The sequence below is a fragment of the Oryx dammah genome, unplaced genomic scaffold (genome assembly GCF_014754425.2).
Source record: "Oryx dammah isolate SB20612 unplaced genomic scaffold, SCBI_Odam_1.1 HiC_scaffold_2, whole genome shotgun sequence".
NCBI lineage: Eukaryota > Metazoa > Chordata > Mammalia > Artiodactyla > Bovidae > Oryx > Oryx dammah.
Window position 1 is genome coordinate 54,740,436 of NW_024070186.1, and position 20,219 is coordinate 54,760,654.

General features: G+C 35.8%; 1 protein-coding gene across 1 annotated transcript in view; it reads right to left on the reverse strand.

The window, feature by feature from the left end:
• Positions 1-2,646: 2,646 nt before the first annotated feature.
• SI (sucrase-isomaltase) overlaps positions 2,647-20,219 on the reverse strand; it is a 112,754-nt gene continuing 95,181 nt past the window's right edge. The window contains exons 44-47 of the mRNA XM_040248185.1: positions 16,949-17,037; positions 6,510-6,559; positions 5,951-6,118; positions 2,647-3,179 (exon numbers count right to left, since the gene is read on the reverse strand). Of these exons, the coding sequence (XP_040104119.1) occupies positions 3,111-3,179; positions 5,951-6,118; positions 6,510-6,559; positions 16,949-17,037 (376 nt within the window). The 3' untranslated portion in view covers positions 2,647-3,110. The remainder of the gene's footprint in view (positions 3,180-5,950; positions 6,119-6,509; positions 6,560-16,948; positions 17,038-20,219) is intronic.

The following is a 20,219-nucleotide window of genomic DNA, read 5'->3' on the forward strand; positions in this document are numbered from 1 at the left end:
CTGACTGTGAAGCTGAAATGGCCCAGAGAATGAGTAGGAGGTAGAGGAGTAAATACCTGTGAAGGAAAAAGGATGTAGGGAGCCTTTGAGGGATATGGAATGCCTCTAAAGTTAATTTACATATTTCTGCTCTGAACCATTGCATGTTGTTTTTAGAGACATCTTACTTCCAAATTCTTAAAATTTATCTTACTATAACATCTTTGTATTGATAATAACTCACATTTAAACTATCACATCAGATGAAATTTAAGAGTAAATGTTTTGATTCAATGCTATTTAATCTTATTGTACTTCTAGATATTTATTTTTCTCAATTCATACACTGTGACTTCTTTGAATATTATATCATAATATATCAGATGTTTCAAGTAAGGATTTCACCTACATGAGCTATAATTTTTTTCCCAAACTCAGTGTTGAGAAATTAAAAACTAGTTGATGATGTTATAAAGTCCACAGTGATAAAAGGACTAAAATAAAGTAATAGATTTGGTTTTTTTCCAATTAACCTCTTCATTGTAATCTCATTTTAAAATAAAATGACATCTGGTCACTACATATTATTAGTATTATTTAAAAAGTGAAGCAATTTTCATGTCCATAGTAAACACAAAATTGTATCAAAGACCTTTAAAATGTTTACTAAAATGACATTAAGAAATAAAATACATATAAGAGAAAAAGCTTAGTCAGATATGGCAGTAACATACATCAGGAACAAAATGTGGAAGACCTGGGTAATAAAGGAAATAGCTATTTGATCAAATGGCTGATAACTTCAAGTCCTATATGATATGTCAAGTTTAAAAAGATAAAAATTTACATCCAGCTATTCAGATAGTGTCCAGAATTACTGAAAGACATAAAAATATAACAAGGCGCTATACAAATAGACAAGAAGCAGAAGAAAAGGAATTTTATAAAAGAATAAACTTCAAATAATTTCTCCAACAATTTAATTTAAATAAATTATAACAAGAGAAATATTTAAATTTTGAGAAGAGAAAAAGATTTCTTTTGAACAACCACAATCTGTAGTACTCAGTAACCATAAGATACAATACATGCTCTCAAGAGAGAATGTGAGATTTGTTTTTTGATTAGCTTGAGACTACGTTCAAGCTCTGGAGTCTAAGAGTTGCTATCTGGAAAAGTAAAACATATATAGGATAGTAACATAATATTTCATTTCCCCTAATTTATGCAAACTGTATCAATTTGAAACTTGTATTCATAAAAATTTGTAATGACAAAAGATAAAAACATCACAATCTCCTCTGCAATCTTTCAACTGCTCAAAAGATGTCGCAACATTGCCTACATAGTTGAACCAGAAGATCTCCCAGGGAGACTCCTCTGTATGTAATGTGCAGTTGCTCTCATACTTTTGATGTAAGTTAATAAAAATATTAACTTCAGTTAGACTAAGTATATAAGTATATTTTGTTCCCTGCAGAGATCTTGGTACCAGTTAGCTTGCTCCTCCCTTAATCTTGTATTTCTTCTCATCTAGAATGACTTTCTCAAATCTATGTGATAAAAAACCACTTTCTTTACATTTATTCAAAATTGTATGTATGTACTTTTTTCTAATTTATCCCCCACCAACCAACAGTCTATCAAAGTTTCCTTTAATCAACATCCTCTCCAACACCTGTTTCTTGTGTTTTGAATTATAGCCATCATTATCATTATGGCATCCTTGTATTCTGAGCCTTTTGGCTAAGATCAAGTGTAACATGGGGGCTTCCTTGGTGGCTCAGTGGTAAAGAATCCACCTGCCAATGCAGGAGACACAAGAGATGTGGATTCAATCCCTGAGTTGGGAAGATCTCCTGGAGTAGGAAATGGCAACCCATTCTATTATTGACTGAAAAATTCCATGGACAGAGGAGCCTGGTGGGCCACCATCCAGGGGTGGCAAAGAGTTAGGCACAACTGAGCATGTGACTGAGCTATTCTGAGTTATGAATTCTCTTAAATATTTCAATTATAACAACATTCAAAATTTTTTTAATTAGGAAAAATTATATTGTTCCAGAATATTCGTTGGTTGAGTAGATTCAAAGAAACCTAAGTGTTAAAAAATACCAATGAATATTATTTTAAATCATGACTTAGAGTGTCATTCAACCAGAATGAACGAGCTAAGGTAATTTATTCAGCTAATTAAATAAATAGATAGTAATGATTTTTTCTCCTATCCATAAAGGAAAGCTAGAGGAAGAAATCCGGATTTCTACTTGGCCTGAAACTTGTGTCCCCCTCCCCCAAATTCATATGTTGAACCCCTAATTTCTGACAAGTTGGTATCTGGAGATGACACTTTTGAGACATATACAGTCATGTGGGTGGAGCCCTCATTAATGGAAATAGTGTCCTATAAGAAGAGATGCTGAGAGCTCAGGTCCTTTTTCTTTGCTTTCTGCTATGTGGGGACACAAGGAGAAACTGGCTGTCTGCAAAGCAGAAAGAGGGCCCTCACCAGACACAAAATCTGCTCGTGCCTTGATCTCAAACTTCCCAAAACTGTGAGAAATACATTTTTATTGTTTAAGCCACACAATCTATGGTAAATTCTTACAGGAACCCAAACTAAGAAAATTTCCTTTTGGAAAATAAAGAAAAATATACATTACTTATATTGTTATACAGTTTATTTTTTGCTTTCTAATTAAATGTACAGAATAAGAAATAATTAAATCTGATGACAATTGGTGGTATGTAACTTAAATCTACTAAACATTGAAGAAAATGTCATATAAAATTACAAAATTTTTGCTTAATTTAAAAATCTCCTGTTTTAATTATATGTTAGTTACACACACATGTATTTAGTAATTAGATTACAGTCAGCTGATAGTAAAAGCAACTAGAAACATTAAATTCTACTAAATATATTTAAAAATTGAATCTAGGCCATGTTAATATTATATAATAGTATTAATATTGATGAACACTCTGCAATAACTTTAGATAGATGTTATTAAAATCATATTTTACACAATACAAGAAACAAGTGAAGAAGGTAAACTATAAGTATGGTGGTGGTGAAACTTAAATCCAGATGTTAATTTCTCTTTGACAATTTGGACTGATGGTGATCTTCATGACCAGTTGACTTCTATTGGTTCATCTAGAGTAACATTATTCCCTGTTAGATCAATATCTAATATCTTAAAAAAGAAAAAAAAAAGGTAATTAATTGTTTAATCAGAACTGTGGGGTTTTTTTTCAACAAAAACTAATTCCATAAATAAATGCTCTATAAGTAAACACATTATAGCTTGTTTTATTTTCCCATTTTGGTGAATTTTTACATCAGAGAGTTTGCAACCATTTCAGTAGTACTTCCAGCCAACCCACCCATTATACAGATGATGAAACTAAGTCTCAAAGAGGGTGAATAGCTGTCAAAACACAATCAGAAACTGAGACTATTTACCAGTTATTCTTATTTCTACAACTTTTCTCTTTCTCTATGACTTAAATACTAGATTATAGTTGCATTACATATACCTCTATGCTTTCTGCCCTCAAATATTATCCAGTCATCTACATACAGAATTTAGATTTTAGTAGTATGCTTTCTTTTGCATCAGTCTCAAAGGGCTTTATGCTGAATTTATTGCCAATGATTTCATTACATGTATGTTACTTTCTTTCACTGGAGAGAATCTTTATCAGACCATATAGGGACTAAATAGGGGGGTGACTAATGAAGCAGCTGTACTTAAATAATCATCTGTAATATAATGAACTCACTAGACTTCCATTGCTCTGATACACACACATGACTCTCAGTGCCTTTAGCTCAGAAAGGTGGATTAAATCATCAAATATGTAAGAGAAGGAGAAAATGAGCATTCCTTTACTGCTAACCAAATACCAAGTATGCATGTAGGGACATTATACAATTTATTCTTTATTAAAGCACCTTAGAATTTCCCACTCTTTATAGTAGAAGAGTTTAAAACATAACAGGTAAATAATGTTCTTAGTATCTAACAGGAAGATTTGAAACTGATCCATCTTATAAAAAAACCTAACAAAATTCTTTTACATCAAACATGAAGAACAACCCATGCATCTAATAGCTCTTAATAGCTGCATAGGTGGCAACTAGGTGTAATTGTGCTAGGTAAATATTTTAAAAATTGCACTGATACAGCAATTAAATCATCTTTTATATGTAATTCCCATACCCATGGGCAAGGGTCACTAAGTTAGAGAAAGAAATTGATCACTCCTTCTTTTTCCATATATCTATAAAACTTTAGAAAACAGAAGGTGTTCATAAATATTTGTTTTATTTAAATGTACTTAGAAGGGATAGCTCCAATTTTTGGTAAAGTTAACATCTTCTTTTAGAATCATTGAGATTATAAAATATTAAAAAATTACTCTTAATACTTAAAATTCTTTGTGAATGTTTGAAATCAATGGAATGAACTTTTCTTTATAAATAGTGATTTTTTTTAAATGCCAACTATTTGGTCAAAATTAACTTGAAACAATACTTGATATGTTAAAATATCTTACTTGAATTGCTTAACTGACTATTTAGTTTTACAGTAAAAGTTGTGAGCTTTATTTTTCACCATTGTCATAGTAAACAAAGAACAAGAAAATAAATAAGGGAAACCACCATTCTTTAATTTCACTGAAAACTGGGTTATTAAAAAAAAAGCTGATTTCTGATTATGATGGATAATCATTGACTGTTTATTCTTGGGAAATTAATTTTCCCTTTTAAGCTCAGTTTCCTAGACTGTCATATAAGACTACTGGACTAAATCACTGATTCCCATACTTTAGAATTTTATAAACCAGTAAAAATTTAAGAAGAAAAAAATGGGTGTGAGGTGCTAAATTATCAACTTTTATTCTACCACAGATGGACACAAAATACATAAAACTCTAATTTCTTAAACTTGATAGAGTTTAAAGAAATTTAATGTCAAAGTAGTAATTAAGATTCAGATATATATGAAAGGGGAAATTCTGATTGCTTATAGAATAGAAGTAATAATAGGATAGATGCTAAATTTCAGCAGGATGAAATGACTTTGGGTGCTATTCAACTCTCACATCTTATAAAATTTATGAAAACCTAAAATTGTGTCCAAGACACAATTATTTTCTTTTTCAGTTGTGGTCAGCCAAACAACTAGCTGTTTTGTAAGTTATGTTCACTGAAGTGGTCAGTTGATTAAAAAGCCAGTTGTTTTCATTCAGCTTTAAACACAAAACAGGTATGTGTACACACACTCAAAGTTTTAACAGTTTAGATGTAGCCTTGAACTTGGATCAAACAAAACAGTTCATGGATTCTAAAATAATGTTCTTTAAAATCTATTTTTGTAGAATTTAGGATGAGAAAGCGTTTAAGAGATTGTTTACTTGCATATTCTTATTTAGTAGGAAAGAAAAAGAAGCACTGAAATTATTTACTCAAAGTAAAAAGCTCATTACTAGCAGCAAAGGGACTTTAACATAAGAATCTTGAGTCCCTATTTAATGTTTAAATCATATCCTTGTATTGTATGCCATATTATTCATAGATGTTAATAGATAATTCTATTCATTTTGAAAGGGCTTTCAAGTATAATTCATCCAAGACATATTAAATGTTCAAATGTGAGCATTTTGTTTTAGAAAAGTATTAGGTTTTGAGGCACTTTACCATAAAGGGATGAAAATAATTTAGAGATGTAATGTTAATTTTGCTTTGATTATGTCAGAACAATTATAAAATAGATTCCATTAGGTTGATTTATATGACAAGTTACCAAGGATGATAAGATAGAAATAGGTATGAAAGTTTAATGAAAATAAGTACAGTAATAGGTTTTTTTTTTTTTTTTAGATCTAATAAATGTAAGAGGTTCACATAGATATTTTGAATAGTTCGTTTTAAAAAGAAACATTTTCTTCTGTCAATTACCTCCAGCTTTGGGTCTTCAGTAAAATTAACAGACTCTTTATTTCCGTTATGTGTGAGAGTAACCTCACTAACACGCATCTTTTCTTTCCCCCATATGTGGATATATCCAAGTCTCATTTCATTTCTGTTTATGTAACCATTTTTCAGTATAGTGCTTGTCAAGATGGTCTATGAAGACAAAGAAAAAGAAATCATTTGAACCTTTCATCTAGCAAGAGCAATTAAATCTTTGGTTGTTGTTGTTTAGTTGGTAAGTCATGTCTGAGTCTTTGCGACCTTATGGACTTTAGCCTGCCAAGCTCCTCTGTCCATGTGATTTCCCAGGCAAGAATACTGGAGTGGGTTGCCATGTCCTCCTCCAGGGGAATCTTCCCAACCCAGGTATTGAACCATGTCTCCTGCATTCTTTACCACTGAGCCACCAGGGAAGTGGTAAATTCATATATTTGAAAAGAGGTATATTATATAACATATATAGTATGTAAATACAAAACATGGCATAAAACTTCAAATATTATTTAACACAATTGCATATAAATGATCTGTAATGAATACATACCTTATTTAAGTTAAATTGTACCAAGGAATATAGGTCTCTTTCATAGGTGTCTATAGGGGAAAAAAGAGTGATGTATTTATATTTCCAAAAAATAATTGTAGTAAATATTAGCATATTTTGCTTTTCTTTCATAGTATAAAGGATATCAAATACCATCAATGTATATTTAATTCTGTCTAAGTTTATGTATCTTATTCAACACAGTCTAAGGATCACTGAAATATGAAGAATAAGTCATGTATCCGTGTAGACAGAGTCCTACATGGATGGGTAGATTGATGTGTGTGTGTTTGTGTGTGGGAAAGTAACTGTAGAGGAGACACAGGTCTAAACACTTCTCTAGGAGGGTGGAAGAAGTATAAGAATAAACAGAATTAAGTGTGTTAATCATCGACATTTCCCGGCCATCTTGATGGCTGAGAATAACAATATAAAGGAAAAAGAATATGATGGCAACTTATCCTAGGGTCATTTGAGAAAAATATTCATTGTTAGAGATTATTAACAGGACAATTGAAATGAAACGGATAAAACATAGGCTTTATATTCATCACTTAAATTAGGTATAATCTTGCCATACTGAAAATCAATTAAAAATGTAATCTTAGATCTAAAATTTATTCAGTATCTGTCAAATTCTAAGTACTTTATCACTATGCTGTAAGAGATGTATTATTATTTTTCCTACTGTATAGAAGAGAGAAATGAGTCCCAGAGAAATTAAATAAATAGCTCAAAGTGAAACAACTAATTAATATCAAGTCTGAACTTAATTCCAGTTTTCTCTGATTTCTATGATTGTGTTCATATGTAAAACCAAACAAACGTGTAAGACAGAAAAGCAAAAGTAGAGTCAAAGGCATGATGAAAACAAGTATTAGGATAACATTGAAAAAGTAACAAATTTTAATTCCTTCTTCCATTACACATGCCAGCATTATATTCATTAATTCTCTAAAAAATAAAATGCTTAATTTGAGAATAATTTTGTTTCTACTAAGATTAAATTATATTCTCTGTAAACTTTTTTGTCTATAAATAGATTAATTCATATATGATTTTAATAACACATTTTGAGGCAAAAAAATTAAACTGATTTTAAAATACATAGTATAACAAGTTTTTAAGAGCAATTTTTAAGTACAGATCTATGAAATAAAAGAAAGCAAAAGTGACAGCTATTAAGAGTATATAACAGTTTTTTTTGTTTTTAATGAATAAGAGAAAGATACCACATATGATCTTACTTTAAGGTAGACATATGTCTATTTCACTAAGATGAGTAGGACAAATTAATATTTTAATAAACTACAATCTTATTAGCTAGAACCATCAAAATTTACTTAATATACCCACATTTCAAAATAAGTTTATTTTGCTTTATCTTTTTTTGTTTGTTTTTTGAGCAAAATACATGTCTACAAATAAAAGTGATTGGAGTAGAGGAAAGGGACCAGATAGATGATTAAATAATTAATTCTACTAGGGAGTTTTAAGTTAAAAAAAAAAAAATCCTGTAAGCTAATGATCACTCAGGAAAGTAGGTTTGCTTAACTACAAAATCAAGCAGGCTTGCTTAGCAACAAAACCATACAATGCAAGCATGAGACACGACCCAAAAGAATAAAACAGTAGTGGAGTGAAACCCACACCCTGCTCAGTAAGATCAGTAAGTTAATGATTCCTAGGACAAGCTTTTCTGCACACTCTAAAAACAAAAATATAAGGAAAAGATGACATTATACTGAAACCTGAGATAATCTACTATATTTTAGTATGTTACCCCCTTTTTGCTCATTTGCATTGTGCCATGACAGTCCCCATTTGACCATGTAGGGACAAGAAAACTCCCTCCCTTGCCTGACGTGGAGGAGGAGCTGATGTTGGAAGCTTGATGTCTACTCAAGAATGAGGAAGAAGGTGGTATTTTCTTCCTCTCTACCTCTTCTTTGATTATAAACAGTAGCCCACTAAGTTCTCAGCGCAACACCCTCTTGCCCACCTTCTTATAAACCTCACAAGAGTCCTATTCTTGCATCTTATTAAGGATCCTCTTGCTTAATTCTTTCTGCTCTGAAACATAAAGAATTGGAGCCTCCCCAAACACATTTTTACAGTTTCAATAGTATTCCTTATAATTTAAATGTACTTAAAAGAAAATTTTATTTAGATATCTAGTTTATTGGATAGGTTGACAAGCTTGTTGTAAGAGAAAATTTCTTCAGAGATTCTGATCTAATAAATCTAAAGATTCCAAGCATTTGCTATGTATTGTTGTTGTTATTCACTTAAGAAATTTCAAAGGATTTGATGAAACCTTTATAGTTACTTATAACAAATATACTGAGATTGTGAAATATAACCAAACTAGTAGATATAATGGGTCAGAACAACTTTGTATGTTTGCATAAAGAGAACATAGAGAAATATATGAATTCTGCTCACTTTTCAGTGATATAACAAAATAAATATCTGCCATGAAACTTCAACAGAGTAAAGGTTTTACCAAGTTCTTTCATCTATATCTTAGCTTGATAGAAAGAGCTGTATTTAAAAAAAAAAAAAAAAAAAAAACTAAGAAAAGCTTTGTCTCCCTAGAGCTAAAATGAATTAACTAAATTTGCTAGAGAGTGAGATTCAAATATCCCAAGAGAAGTGTGCAAATTATGCATAACTCAACTTTACACCCTTGGAGAATTGTAAGCAAACTCAAAGTGCCTTCTAGTGAGGAAGAAAGGCTGTAAACTTTGTAGAACCTCAGTTAATGTGTTAATGAACTTCAGGGCTCTCAAAACATAGGATTTTATTTAACTAATAGAAGTTGAGTTACTTTCTAATTCACAAAATACTAGGAAAAGCTTATTTATTTATTTTGAGGCTTGCTTATTACCATATGATTCTTATATCACTTTCTGATATAGATTACTTACTAACAGATTCCTATTTCTTATGGTTGTAGAATACTAACTATAATTAACCTGAAAAGATGAAAGAAAGATGTCTTTGCTATTAATGAAAAATCTCTCATCTATGGATAATGTTTTTAAATTGTAGTAAACCGTCCTACAGCTCCACACAGATGTTAGTTGCTATGACTAAGAGCCATGTCAAGAGAATGCTAGATCCCCATCTAAGGGAGCTGACACTGCTAATCCTCTAACAGTGTTTATTTAACAGTGAAATAATAACCTGTGGGCACTTGACTCAAAGACATATCTCTGGGCCTCTCGTTTACTTAATGGAATTTGGATGGCCTTAGAATATCCATTCTTTACAAACTACTCAAGAAGCAGAGCACACATTGCTAAAAGTTTAGCAGTTCAGTCCGATTTTGAGGGATAGCCATGGAGTAAACAAAGATTTAAATTTAAATCCCTTAAACTTTTCATGTAAAAAAACTGTACAACATTAAAAAATAAAAAACAGAAAAAAAGCAAAATCTATAGCCATAAAGCACACAGACTAAGTTTAAATTTGTTTCTGAACTATCTCATGTTTTAAAGGCATCTTTATGCATCAATATGTGCACATAGGAACATGGCTTTTCAACTCAGCTGACCTCACACACACTGAATGTCTATTATGCAAACAGAACTGGCTAACTTCTGGGAATACAAAGATGATCAATATACCATCCCTGTTCACACAAACCTCTTTGTTATCTAGACGTTGATCATAGGGATTACATATATTTAGGATAAGAAGAACGTCTTTAAATATTTGTAAGTCTATTTTTAAGTTGACTCAACTATTTATTAAACTATTTTAGCTCTCAATAACATTATTGGCCTTTTTTTTTTTACTCAGCTTCCAAAGCACAATAATAGGTAACCAAAAAAAAAAATGTGAGATAATATGTATGTTATCAGTTATATTTAATCTCCTGTTAAGTAGTTAGAGTAGGAAAAAGGAGTCAAAAATAGCAATGGCTAAAAGACAAAGAAAGGAAAAAGCCCACAAAAATAGGTCAAAGGAAGGTCTGAGGACGGGAGTGAGAACCTCAGGTGAAACAAACAGCCCTCCTAGCTAGCACAATTTACATAGGGCAGGCTCAGGGGCAGGAGAAAAAAAACACAAAAAAAGAGGAGCCAAAATTGAGCCTCTGGCTTCTCTTCTCTTTGCTTCTTTTGGGTGGGCCTGTCCTCACATCTGCCCTCATACTTTGAGGATGTATTTTCCTTTGCTTGGCAAATAAAACTGAGCTGTAACTGACATAATACTGAGCTGTAACACTGGTCCATCTATCGCTTCAGATTGTTGCTGTGGTAAGACAGAACCGAGGAAATTACACACTCCCCTGACATCTCTGGTGCTGTTTCTCAGATTTAACCTGGCTGAAACAATGTCAGCCTGGCCCCCGTGAGGCAGAGATCAAGCATAGCAGAAGCCTAACTTGGTGAAAGCTCCCATGGTGGAAGCTGAACACAAAGAAAATGCAGCACAGAGGAACTGACAGGAAGCCCAGTGTGCTGGAAACCAGAACAGCAAAAACAAACTTGGCAGAAAGCTCATATGGCTCAGTCTCAGATTTCAAAAGACTCTGTTAAGGGGTTAAGGTAGGATGTCCTCGATCCTATGGCTGGGGAGACATACGGCTAACAAAATCTTAATGTTGTGGTCTGGGTGTGAGTTGGAAAAGAATTTCCAGATATGAGGCAGAATGAGAGGAGAATAACATTTATTAGAGTGGGAAACATTGTTAGAAGAGTGGGCCAGCTCAAGGAAGAATCAACGTTGAACAAGGGTCCTTAGTCCACTTTTATACCCATGGTACAATGATTTGGATAGGGGTCTTGTGGGTCATTTGTTAATTGGATGAGGCACATATAGTGGGTGGGGGTGGGGAAGAGTAAGGCAAATATTTTCTCCTTATGGGGTAGTGGAGTAGCTATCATGGTCAATAAAAGAGTCCAAAATGCAGTGCTTGGATGTAATCTCAAAAACGACAGAATCATCTCTGTTCGTCTCCAAGGCAAACCATTCAATATCACGGTAATCCAAGCCTATGCCCCATTCAGTAACACTGAAGAAGCTGAAGTTGAATAGTTCTATGAAGACCTACAAGACCTTTCAGAACTAACACCCAAAAAAAGATGTCCTTTTCATTATAGGAGACTGGAATGCAAAAGTAGGAAGTCAAGAAACACCTGGAGTAACAGGCAAATTTGGCCTTGGAGTACGGAATGAAGCAGGGCAAAGACTAAGAGTTTTGCCAAGAAAATACACTGGTCATAGCAAACACCCTCTTCCAACAACACAAGAGAAGACTCTACACATAGATATCACCAGATAGTCAACACTGAAATCAGATTGATTATATTCTTTGCAGCCAAAGATGGAGAAGCTCTATACAATCAACAACAACAAAAAAAGACAGGAGCTGACTGTGGCTTGGATCATGAACTCCTTATTGCCAAATTCAGACTTGAATTGAAGAAAGTAGGGAAAACCACTAGACCATTCAGGTATGACCTAAATCAAATCCCTTACGATTACACAGTGGAAGTGAGAAATAGATTTAAGAGACTAGATCTCATAGAGTGCCTGATGAAGTATGGATGGAGGTTCATGACATTCTATAGGAGACAGGGATCAAGACCATCCTCATGGAAAAGAAATTAAAAAAAGTAAAATGGCTGTCGGGGGAGGCCTTACAATTAACTGTGAAAAGAAGAGAAGCAAAAAGCAAAGGAGAAAAGGAAAGATATAAGCATCTGAATGCAGAGTTCCAAAGAATAGCAAGGAGAAATAGAAATAGAGGAAAACAACAGAATGGGAAAGACTAGAGATCTCTTTGAGAAAATTAGAGATACCAAGGGAATATTTCATGCAAAGATGGGCTTGATAAAGGACAGAAATGGTATGGACCTAAGGAAAACAGAAGATATTAAGAAGAGGTGGCAAGAATACACAGAAGAACTGTACAAAAAAATATCTTCATGACGCAGATAATCATGATGGTGTGATCACTCACCTAGAGCCAGACATCCTGGAATGTGAAGTCAAGTGGGCCTTAGAAAGCATCACTACAAACAAAGCTAGTGGAGGTGATAGAATTCCAGTTGAGCTATTTCAAATCCTGAAAGATGATGCTGTGAAAGTGCTGCACTCAAAATGCCAGCAAATTTGGAAAACTCAGCAGTGGCCACAGGCCTGGAAAAGGTCAGTTTTCATTCCAATCCCACAGAAAGGCATTGACAAAGAATACTTAAACTTCCACACAATTGCACTCATCTCACATGCTAGTAAAGTAATGCTCAAAATTCTCCAAGCCAGGCTTCAGCAATGCATGAACCGTGAACTTCCAGATGTTCAAGCCGGTTTCAGAAAAGGAAGAGGAACCAGGGGTCAAATTGCCAACATCTGCTGGATCATTGAAAAAGCAAGAGAGTTCCAGAAAAACATCTATTTCTGGTTTATTGACTATGCCAAAGCCTTTGACTGTGTGGATCACAATAAACTGTGGAAAATTCTGAAAGAGATGGGAATGTCAGACCACCTGACCTGCCTCTTGGGAAACCTATATGCAGGTATGGAAGCAGCAGTTAGAACTGGACATAGAACAACAGACTGGTTCCAAATAAGAAAAGGAATAAGTTAAGGCTGTACTTATTTACAGTCACTCTGCTTATTTAATTTATATGCAGAGTACATCATGAGAAATGCTGGGCTGGAAGAAGCACAAGCTGAAATCAAGATTGCTGGGAAATATATTAATAACCTCAGATATGCAGATGACACCACTCTTATGGAAGAAAGTGAAGAGGAACTAAAAAGCCTGTTGGTGAGAGTGAAAGAGGAGAGTGAAAAAGTTGAATTAAAGCTCAACATTCAGAAAATGAAGATCATGGCATCTGGTCCCATCACTTCATGGAAAATAGATGGAGAAACAGTGGAAACAGTGTCAGACTTTATTTTTGGGGGCTCCAAAATCACTGTAGATGGTGATTGCAGCCATGAAATTAAAAGATGCTTTTCCTTGGAAGGAAAGCTATGACCAATATAGATAGCATTTTAAAAAGCAGAGATATTACTTTGCCGACTAAGGTCCATCTAGTCAAGGCTATGGTTTTTCCAATGGTCATATGTGAGAGTTGGACTGTGAAGAAAACTGAGTGCCGAAGAATTGATGTTTTTGAACTGTGGTGTTGGAGAAGACTCTTGAGAGTCCCTTGGACTGCAACGAAATCCAACCAGTCCATTGTGAAGGAGATCGGCCCTGGGTGTTCTTTGGAAAGACTGATGCTAAAGCTGAAACTCCAGTACTTTAGCCATTTCATGCGAAGAGTTGACTCATTGATAAAGACCCTGATGATGGGAGGGATTGGGGCCAGGAAGAGAAGTGGACGACAGAGGATCAGATGGCTTGATGGCATCACCGACTTTCCCTGACTTTTAAGTCTTGCAGCTATTGGAATCCTGATAGAAGATGCTTTAAAACAATCTTTTGAGGGCAAAGTAACTATTTTTACCAGTCTCCAAGTGAAACAACTCCTGAATGCGAGAGGCCATTTATGGATGTCTGATCAAAGGATCCTCAGATATCAAACATTGCTGATGGAAAATCCAGGCCTGATTATATCCCCTTGTGAGGTTCTTAACCCAGCTACCCTCCTCCTTACCCTTGAGGGCTCTCTTCCCTTTCACTCTTGCCTAGAAACCTTGGACCACTGGACAAAACCCAAAAGGGATTGCCAGAAAACCTTCTGACCAATCCTGAGGAAATCATGTACACTGATGGAAGCAGCTTTGTCTTGGATGGAAAAAGAACTGGATATGCAGTACCTTTCAGTTTTGAGACCATAGGTGCTAACTGTTTGCCACCAGTTACTTCAGCTCTATTAGCTGAGCTCATAGCCCTGACTTGAGCTTTAGGGCTGAGAAAAGGAAAAAGAGTAGCCATTTACACTGACTCCAAGTATGCCTTTGTGGTGCTACATACACACTGCTATTTGGAAAGAAAGAGGGCATTTGAGCACCCGAGGTTCCCCAATCAAATATGGTGATAAAATCCTTAGGCTCTTGAAGGCAGTCCATCTGCTCATTGAGGTTTCAGTCTCCCACTGTAAAGAGAGCACAGAAGTGGTACAAGGGAACCAAGCAGCTGATCAGGCAGCTAAGAGAGCAGCATTACAGAACAATGACCTAATAGGGATTGCCACCTTAGATCCACAGACTAATTTGCCAGAAACTCCTTCATAAACTGAAGGTGAGACTCTTAAAGCTAAGAGTGAAGACTTTCAAAAAGATCATATGAGGGTGGTTCCAAAAGGAAGGACTCATTTTTCTGCCTGGGAACCTTCAATGGAAGTTGGTTAACTAGTTACATGCCACCACTCATTTAGGGGAAAAGGCCCTCCAAAGATTACTAGAAAGGTCCTTCAGAGAAACAGGCTTCCAAACAACTAGAGGGCAAGTGTTCTCCTTTTGTCCCACTTACCAGTTAAACAATGCCTAAGGTGCCCGAAGACACTAGCTGGCCCAGTCTGCCCAACAATGTGGTACCTACCCAAGAGAGGACTGGGAGAAGGACTTCAACCAGATGCCAGTTTCTTAAGGGTATAAATACCTATAAGTCATGATAGATACATTCACAGGAAGGACTGAAGGCTTTCCCACCCAGACTGAGAAAGCTGAGGAGGTGGTAAAAAAAAAAAAAAAAACTGCTCTATGAAATCATTCTGAGATTTGGCCTGCCCAGATCATTACAAAGTGACAATGGGACATCATTTTCTTCTAAGGTCATCCAAGGTCTCTAAAGCATTAAGCGTTACTTCTTATACCCATTGTGCCTGGAGGCCTCGGTCTTCAGGAAAAGTAGAAAGAACCAAACAATTATTAAAATCAGCGATTAAAAAGATAACCCAGGTGACCTCCCTGGGATGGAAGGAGGCTTTACCAATAGCTCTCCTTCACATCCATATTGCCTCTAAGGAAGAGGTTGGTCTTAGTCCTTATGAGATGCTATATGAGAGACCATTTGTTTATGTCAATGACTTCTTCCTAGATCCAGAGGCTCAGACCCTCCGGTCTCATACCATGGCCACTGGGCATTCCAACAAGATATACACCTGTGGGGTGTCAACTAGGACCCAAAACATTCTAAAGAACCACCACTATATGCTCTAAGGACTCAAGTCCTAAGAACAATCTGGAAAGATGGGTCCCCAAAAGCTCAGCTCCAGCCCACAGGGAAGGGCCCCTTCCCTGTAATACTTTCTACCCCTACAGCAGTCAAGTTAACAGGATACGACTCCTGGATTCACTAGTCACAAGTCAAGCCATGGAAGAAAACTGAAGAGGACACTCAGTATACCTGTGAGCCCCTGAAAGATCTCAGATACCTATTCAGGACTACAAATGAGTGTCATTCTAATGAACAGCCAAAAATTAAGTTTCTGGGGATAACATTTCTCAGGATAGCTCTAGAAAGCCAACACAGCTTGGCAAGGGTTGTACTCCAAAATAGACAAGAGATAGATCTCCTGATCCCTGAACAAGGAGGGACTTGAGCCATCTTGGATGAGATATGTTTTTTCTGGGTAAATACCTCCAGCTAAAGTTTAAGGAAGTCTCACAGTCCTCAAGAAAAACAAAACATTCAAATCCTACAGGAGCTCAGAGAATGAGCTGGAGAGTTTTCAGTGTGGCTATAATCTCTCTTTGTGGATCCTTCTTCTGGCAATGGAGGATCTGGAACTAGCTAATGCCCCTACTAATCCCTATTATCACAATATTGATGCTGCTTATGATTGCTCCATGTATTATCAATTGTGTAACACATTTTTTTGTCTCTGCCCAGGTCAATAAGCTACAACATGCAGTGCCAGTTCAACAAGGATATATAAAACTACACTGGACCAAGGGAAATATCACTCACCCTTAGATGGACACCACTATAAGGACTCTGAGGCTTGAGATTAGCAAGAGGGGGAGGCCCAATACCCCTCACTATCCTTAGCAGGAAGTAGCCAGACAGACCTCGATGGAGGCCTCTATTCCTAAAGAACTGCACCTCCCATCTCTTGAGAGGGGAATTTTAGGCAGTTAGAATAGGAAAAAGGGAGTGCAAAAAATAGCAGTGGCTAAAAGACAAAGAAAAAGCCTGCAAAAATAGAACAAAGGACGGTCTGAGGACCAGAGTAAGAACTTCAGGTGAAGCAAACAGCCCTCCTGGCTAGCCCAATTTACACAGGGCAGGTTCAGGGGGAGGAGAAAAAAATATATAAAAAGAGGAGTTTCTGGCTTCTTTTCTCTTCTGTTCACTTCTTTTGGATCGGCCCACCCTCATGCTTCAAGGATGTTTTTTCCTTTGCTTGCCAAATTAAACTGAGCTGTATCACCAAGCTGTAACACTGGTCTGTCCATTGCTTCAAATATTTGCTGTGGCGAGACAGAACCAAGGACACTCCCCTGACACTCCTAAATGGAACACTTACCAATAGTCTCTCCATCATCCCAAAACAGAGATCCTTGTGCCATCTGATTATCATCTGCAGCAACAATGAGCTTCATGTAATTCTGTCGGCTGTAAAAAGAATATAATTTTATGAACTTTTAAAGAGTATCAAGTGTTTTATTGTATGTGTCCAAAGAACACAAATAAGAATATCAATTAAGGAGAATACAAATTGTTTTAGTAAAAGAAAATAAAAGGATTTTCCTGGCTTCTCTGCTGGTTCAGATAGTGAAGAATCTGCCTGTAATGCAGAAGATCTAGATTCAATCCCTGGCCTGGAAAGATCCTCTGAAAAAGGGAATGGCTACCTACTCCAATATCCTTGCCTGAAGCATTCCATGGAGAGAGGAGTCTGGTGGGATATAGTCCATGGGATCACAGAGAGTCAGACACAACTGAGTGACTAACAAGAATGGAAAGTATATAAACCACAAAATCCTTCATATTTAATAGAAAGTATCATGCATATCTTTGATATCAAGGATTCACCTACTATAGAAAATCAGAAGTGACCTCATTTATAATTAAAACCATGTTAAGGTTATTTATTTACACTTTCTATGATAATTCTATGATTGACCATTAAATATAAAGCTATTTCAGTAGCATGTTTTAACCCTTATGACATAAGTTATCCTCATATTTCCATATATAAATAACTTAATTATCATTGGCAGCTGTTAATAAAAATATGAAGAGTAGCTAGTAGAAAATTGCAAATCCTCTCTTTGGATTGAGCAATACTTACCATCTTCTGCCTACAATATGCTTATTTCTGAATTAAATATCTGCTTCCATATTCAGTATACAAATCACTTGGTTTGACAGCCTTATACTGCCATGGAAGGATTAATTATGCTTAGCTATCTGCCTTTTCTGATCACAAATGTTAAAGGCTGTACGGCTATGGAAGTCACCTAAAATATCCAAAATATCTAGAGTTCAAATCTCCATAGCAACTTTATATTTTCCATGTAAAGATTTTAGCATGTTTTAGCAAGTATGTATATGTGTATTTCAGTTCACAGTCACTGAATTAAAAGATAAGTAGATCTTATTAGCAACATGAAAATCTGGTTTAACATAATTTCCCAACATACTTAAAATGAGATTAAGAGAAGCTTCACAACTTTCATTCTACCCTGTATAGAATGAAAGTTCAGTTTACCCTTGAACAACATACATCCAAGTAACCACAGTTCCTCTGCACCCACAGATTCAGCCAATCATGGACTGAGTAGTACTGTACTATTTACTATTGAAAAATGTCCACATATAAGTGGACTCATGTAATTCAAACCCATGTTGTTCAAAGGTTAACTGTATACCTAAATATATTATTTACTTTACCCATCTATACACACACACACACACACAGAATGGCCTCTCTAGTCCTCTTTAATAACATAAAGATTCTTCAAGGCACAACTTATAACTGGTCTCCTTCACAAGACTCTCACTTCTCAGGTGCAATCATTTTTGTCCTCTTTAATGATATCAATATAAAGTATTGGAGGAGTACTGGAGCAGGGCATGGCAACCCACTCCAGTATTCTTGCCTGAGAATCCCCATGGACAGAGGAGCCTAGCCAGCTACAGTTCATGAGGTTGCAAAGAGTCAGACACAACTGAGCGACTATCCACAGCACAAGATAAGGTGTTGATAGAGATGGATCTGGATGGCTTTGCTGCTGCTGCTGCTAAGTTGCTTCAGTCATGTCCGACTCTGTGCGACCCCATAGACAGCAGACCACCAGACTCCCCTGTCCCTGGGATTCTCCAAGCAAGAACACTGGAGAGGGTTGCCATTTCCTTCTCCAGTGCATGAAAGTGGAAAGTGAAAGTGAAGTCGCTCAGTCGTGTCCGACTCTTAGGGACCCCATGGACTGCAGCCTTCCAGGCTCCTCATAACCTATTCATGTCAGCTGGGGCTGTCAGCACATGGATCACCATGAGAGGAGGTACAGTAGGAGATGAGAAGAGAAACAGAACTGAGTCCTCTAGAATCTGAATATCTAAGCCAGGAGTTTAACAGTGGAAATAGATTCTGTGATTGGTATCAGAGATTCATTCTTACATCAGTCATAGGAGACAGAATGGACTCACAACCCCTGGTAGATATGACACATCATTGAACAAGAGGGAGATGTCACATAAGCAGTCTTAGAAGATGTTCAGTTATAAATGGTAATGGATAGAAAATCTGAATTACCTTTCATTGTAAAATGGGACAAGATTGATAAAAACAGGTCTGGTTCTTCTATGGACAACAGAGGACTTAGCAGTTTGAGAGAGTAGTGATATTGTCAATGGATATCTACTTTCATAAACTAATGTGAATCAGGGAATGTGTCATAGTACTGATGGAGGAATAAAAGGGGGACTGGAAAAGACAGAAGGAAAGAGAAGTCTTCTGAGCATTGTTTGCTTAAAGTTCATAGAAAAGTTCATTTTAAAAATATACTTTAATGAATAAAATAATACTTCTTTCCACATATCAGACTCAGAAAAAGTAATGAGTCTTAGGTGAGGCAGCCATTTAAAATACAAGAACTTTGCATGTTATCAATACCTTTGCATGTTTATACAGAAGACATTAAATTTCAGTTGTTTTTTTGGTCTGTGAAACATTCCTATCATGTTGGAAATCAATTTTCCATGAGTCAAGTTTCTACATTATTTAAGCACTGACAATTTTTCTCCCTTCAAAGCAAATATGCATGATTTACTCAAAGTCTACTATAAAAGGTTGAGTTTCCCCAAACTTGGCATTCCTTCACTGTGACACAAACCTCCTGCATAGACAGTATCCACCTGGGTCACTTGATGTCACTCACCCACATGGGACTTGGGGGTCAAGTGAAACTGAAGGAAACATGAAGCTCATATTTCTTGCTATGCCATGAGTAAGACCTTTGTCTCAGACACAGTAGTTGTGAAACTGTGGCAGGCTAACCTGTAAGCTTGGAAGTAGGATAAAATCTCAGACCTTTCCTGGTTCTTGACAATTCTAGCATTATGTATCTGAAAATCTAATCTGAGTTCTGTAAACACTTTGTTTTTGTTGCTGTTGATCAGTTGCTAAATTGTGTCCAACTCTTTACAACTGTAGCTGACAGGCTCCTCTGTCCTCCACTATCTCCCTGGTGTTGCTCAATTTCATGTCCATTTAGTTGGTGATACTCTCTAATCATCTTATCCTCTGCTGCCCCCTTCTCCATTTGTCTTCAATCTTTCCCAGTATCAGGGTC